The sequence below is a fragment of the Micropterus dolomieu genome, linkage group LG10 (assembly GCF_021292245.1).
Source record: "Micropterus dolomieu isolate WLL.071019.BEF.003 ecotype Adirondacks linkage group LG10, ASM2129224v1, whole genome shotgun sequence".
Classification (NCBI taxonomy): domain Eukaryota; kingdom Metazoa; phylum Chordata; class Actinopteri; order Centrarchiformes; family Centrarchidae; genus Micropterus; species Micropterus dolomieu.
Genome location: NC_060159.1, coordinates 29,028,733 through 29,033,467, shown reverse-complemented (window position 1 = coordinate 29,033,467; position 4,735 = coordinate 29,028,733). Strand labels below are relative to the sequence as shown.

General features: G+C 46.6%; 1 protein-coding gene across 1 annotated transcript in view; it reads left to right on the top strand.

The window, feature by feature from the left end:
• Window positions 1-4,735, top strand: part of LOC123977322 (NLR family CARD domain-containing protein 3-like) — a 17,478-nt gene that overhangs the window by 8,715 nt on the left and 4,028 nt on the right. The window contains exons 6-7 of the mRNA XM_046059910.1: window positions 116-1,200; window positions 1,337-1,510. Coding sequence (XP_045915866.1) covers window positions 116-1,200; window positions 1,337-1,510 — 1,259 coding nt within the window. The remainder of the gene's footprint in view (window positions 1-115; window positions 1,201-1,336; window positions 1,511-4,735) is intronic.

The window sequence follows — 4,735 nt, the reverse complement described above, 5'->3', positions numbered from 1 at the left end:
GCTGCTGACAAACCTCATCAGGGGGAACCTGCTTCCCTCTGCTCGCCTCTGGATAACCACACGACCTGCAGCAGCCAATCAGATCCCTCCTGAGTGTGTTGACATGGTGACAGAGGTCAGAGGGTTCACTGACCCACAGAAGGAGGAGTACTTCAGGAAGAGGTTCAGAGATGAGGAGCAGGCCAGCAGAATCATCTCCCACATCAAGACATCACGAAGCCTCCACATCATGTGCCACATCCCAGTCTTCTGCTGGATCACTGCTGCAGTTCTGGAGGAGGTGTTGAAGACCAGAGAGGGAGGAGATCTGCCCAAGACCCTGACTGAGATGTACATCCACTTCCTGGTGGTTCAGTCCAAACTGAAGAACATCAAGTATGATGGAGGAGCTGAGACAGATCCACACTGGAATAAAAAGAGCAGGAAGATGATTGTGTCTCTGGGAAAACTGGCTTTTGAGCAGCTGCAGAAAGGCAACCTGATCTTCTATGAATCAGACCTGAAAGAGTGTGGCATCGATATCAGAGCAGCCTCAGTGTACTCAGGAGTGTTCACACAGATCTTTAAAGAGGAGAGAGGGCTGTACCAGGACAAGGTGTTCTGCTTCGTCCATCTGAGCGTTCAGGAGTTTCTGGCTGCTCTTCATGTCCATCTGACCTTCATCAACTCTGGTGTCAATCTGCTGTCAGAAGAACAATCAACATCCCATCTGTCAAAAGTCTTCAGAGACAAACTTAAACTAACACATCTCTACCAGAGTGCTGTGGACAAGGCCTTACAGAGTCCAAATGGACACCTGGACTTGTTCCTCCGCTTCCTCCTGGGTCTTTCACTGCAGACCAATCAGAGTCTCCTACGAGGTTTGCTGACACAGATACAAAATAGCTCACAGACATATAAGAAGATAGTTGAGTACATCAAGAAGAAGATCACTGAGAATCTGTCTCCAGAGAGAAGCATCAATCTGTTCCACTGTCTGAATGAACTGAATGATCGTTCTCTAGTGGAGCAGATCCAACAGTACCTTAGTTCAGGAAGTCTCTCCACAGATAAACTCTCTCCTGCTCAGTGGTCAGCTCTGGGCTTCATCTTACTGTCATCAGAAGAAGATCTAGATGTGTTTGATCTGAAGAAATACTCTGCTTCAGAGGAGGCTCTTCTGAGGCTACTGCCAGTGGTCAAAGCCTCCAACAAAGCTCTGTAGGTGGAAGGATCAGTAGATTACTAGTTAGCAGGGGTTTTTGGAATTGATATTTTAAATACAATACATTGTACATTTTTATGTTTTATAGATGATCCATTACAAACTGTTTTGTTTGTCTCATCAATCCTCCAGACTAAGTGGCTGTAACCTCTCAGAGAGAAGCTGTGAAGCTCTGTCCTCAGTTCTCGACTCTCAGTCCTCTAGTTTAAGAGAGCTGGACCTGAGTAACAACAATCTACAGGATTCAGGAGTGAAACTGCTGTCTGCTGGACTGGGAAGTCCTCACTGTAAATTGGAAACTCTCAGGTCAGAATTAAGCTCATTGTTTAGTGTCACACTGGCTTTGCAGAGCAATTTACCTCAAGCAATTTTCAGTTTCATAAAAACAGAAGTCTCCCCTTGTCTTAAATCACTGTACTACAAAACAAGAAAAAATCTTATTAAATTTTCATATAGACCTACTACTGGGTCAGCACCATCTACCTAAACTCCATAATATAAGCTTACATTCCTTCTCGGCCACTGCACTCCTCCAACGAACGCCAGCTGTCTCTGCCGAGAGAGTTAGTTAGGAAGAGTTAACAAAAAAGTGCAATTAATACAAGATAATTAGAAGAAGAATAACACAGGAAGTGCGAGGTAGAGGTGTTATAAGAGGAAGTGTTCTCAGAAGAGATGAGTTTTCAAGAGCTACTTGAAGTTAGAGAGGGACACCCCTGCTCTGATGGCGTGTGGTAGCTCGTTCCACCATCGTGGTGTCACAGATGAGAATAGCCGGGACTGGGATTGCTTTGTGTGAAGGGATGGCAGAGCCAGGCGGCGTTCGTTGGAGAAGCATAGCGGCCGAGAAGGAACATAAGTTTGTATTATGGAGTTTAGGTAGATGGTGCAGACCCAGTAGTCACTCTGTATGCAAGCAATAGTGACTTGAATTTGATTCTGGATGACACGGGGAGCCAGTGGAGGTCACTGAGTAATGGAGTGACATGAGTCCTTTTGGGCTGATCAAAAGCCAGACGCGCTGCTGCGAGATAACAATGGCCTGTACCAGAATCTAGTTGGTGTACTGAGTGAGGTAGGGCGTGATTTTCCTTATGTTGTATAGAGCAAAGCAACATGACCGAGAGACAGCAGCAACATGGTCTGAAAAGGACAGCTGGTCATCAATCATGACACCCAAGTTTCTCACCACCTTCGTTGGAGTGATGGTTGAGGAGTCAATTTGTAGTTTGATTTTATGGTGGATAGATTGCTTGGCTGGAATGACCAAGAGTTCAGTCTTAGAGAGGTTTAGTTGAAGGTGGCAAGCCTTCATCCATGCAGATATGTCTGAGAGACAGTCCGTGATCTGCGTTGAGACGGTGGGATCGCCTGGCGGGGAGAGGCCATGCGAGCGAATGATCGGCCCCAGTGAGGTGGTGTAAATTGAGAAGAGAAGGGGCCCAAGCACTGAGCCTTGGGGCCCCCCTGTGGAGAGGCAGTGGGAGGAGGATAATTGTCCTTGACACAAAACATTGTAGGAACGCCCCGAGAGGTAGGATTCGAACCACAGGAGTGCTTTACTCGAGATGTCCATTGCAGAGAGAGCAGATAGCATGATCTTGTGGTTGACTGTGTCAAAGGCAGCTGATAGGTCAAGCAGGATAAGAACCGAGGATTGGGCTGCAGCTTTAGCTGACCTTAGGGCTTCTGTTACAGACAGAAGATAGAACGCAGTATTTATCACATGAGTGATTGCTGGGACCACAGCAGGAGATATGGCTTGGAGGAGATTCGTAGGAATCGGGTCCAGTGGGCATGTAGTGGGACGGCTATGGGTCAGGAGCTCTGATACTTCGCTCTCTGTGACAGGAGTAAACGAGTAGAGTGAAGAACCATTGACCTGGGAGGTCAGGGGAAAAGATGTAGTAGGACTGCGAGCAAGCTTGGTGGATAGAGGACACAGGCTATCCGGGCATGAGCTTAGTGTAGAGCACAGAGATTGTGTGGCATCATTGACCTCAAGTGAAGAAAATGTGTTGAGGGAAGGTAGAGCGGAAGCTACCACTGAGGAAAAGTGAGTGGGAGACAGGTTGCGGAGGTTGTGGCGGTGTGAGACAAACAGTGTTGGAACAATGGGCTGTTCCTGTAGGCATACCGTGAACTGAATGAAATAGTGGTCAGACACATGTAGAGGTGTGACTGTTAGGCACTCTGTGGCACAGTTGCGGACAAGAACGAGGACAAGCACCTTGCCAGCTTTCTGAACCAGTGTTAGATCAAAGGACTGAATGAGAGAGAGGAAGTCGAAAATCACAGAGACCTTTACCGGAGCGGACACAAAGACAGCATGGTATTTGAAAGAGGCATATTGATTCGGGAGTAGCAGCTGTGCGAATTTCCATTTGTTGGAAATTAAGAACCCCAGTCCCAAAAGAGAAAGAGTAATTGGTGGACAGCGCAGCGGGGGTAGCAGAGTTTTCTGGTTTGATCCTGGTCTCAGTGAGCACCAGTAGCCCAAGAGAAAATGTGTTAGAATAAGCAGTGATAAAGTCAGCTTTGTTAACTGTCGACTGGCAGTTCCATTCAATTCAATTCAATTCAATTTTATTTATATAGCGCCAAATCACAACAACAGTTATCTCTCAGCGCTTTTCATAAAAGAGCAGGTCTAGACCATACTCTGTGATGCTATTTACAGAAGCCCAACAGTTCCCACCAAGAGCAAGCACTAGGCGACAGAGGCAAGGAAAAACTTCATTTTAAGAGGCAGAAACCTCGAGCAGAACCATGGCTCAGGGTGGGCGGCCATCTGCCTCCACCGGTTGGGGTGAGAGAGAGAGAGAGAGAGAGAGAGAGAGAGCAGCCTACACAATATACACACAGAGGGGTACAGACAGTAAAGGTTGCTATAGACTAAATGAAAAATGGTACAGATATTTATAGTAGTGTTAATGGTAACAGTCGTAATGTTAATGATTATAATAACAATAGGACTAGTAACAATAGTCGTTGCAGCAGAGGAACACGGGGGCAGCAGGTGACCCGCAGCCACAGATCCAGACTCCACAGCTCCAGAGCCAGAAAACCTGCAGGAAGTAATAGGAGGAGACTGAGCTGACTCACCTGAGCCAGCCCTAACTATAAGCTTTATCAAAGAGGAAAGTCTTAAGCCTACTCTTAAATGTGGAGATGGTGTCTGCCTCCTGAACCCAAACTGGAACCTGGTTCCACAGGAGAGGAGCTTGATAGCTGAATGCTCTGGCTCCAAGTCTACTTTTGGAGACTCTAGGAACCACAAGTAACCCCGCATTCTGGGAGCGAAGTGCTCTGGTGGGGTAGTAAGGTACTATGAACTCTTTAAGATAAGATGGTGCCTGACCATTAAGAGCTTTGTAGGTAAGAAGAATGATTTTAAATTCTATTCTGGATTTTACTGGAAGCCAATGCAAAGAAGCTAAAACAGGAGAAATGTGATCTCTTTTCCTGGTTCCTGTCAGAACACGTGCTGCAGCATTCTGGATCAGCTGAAGAGTCTTAACGGACTTTTTC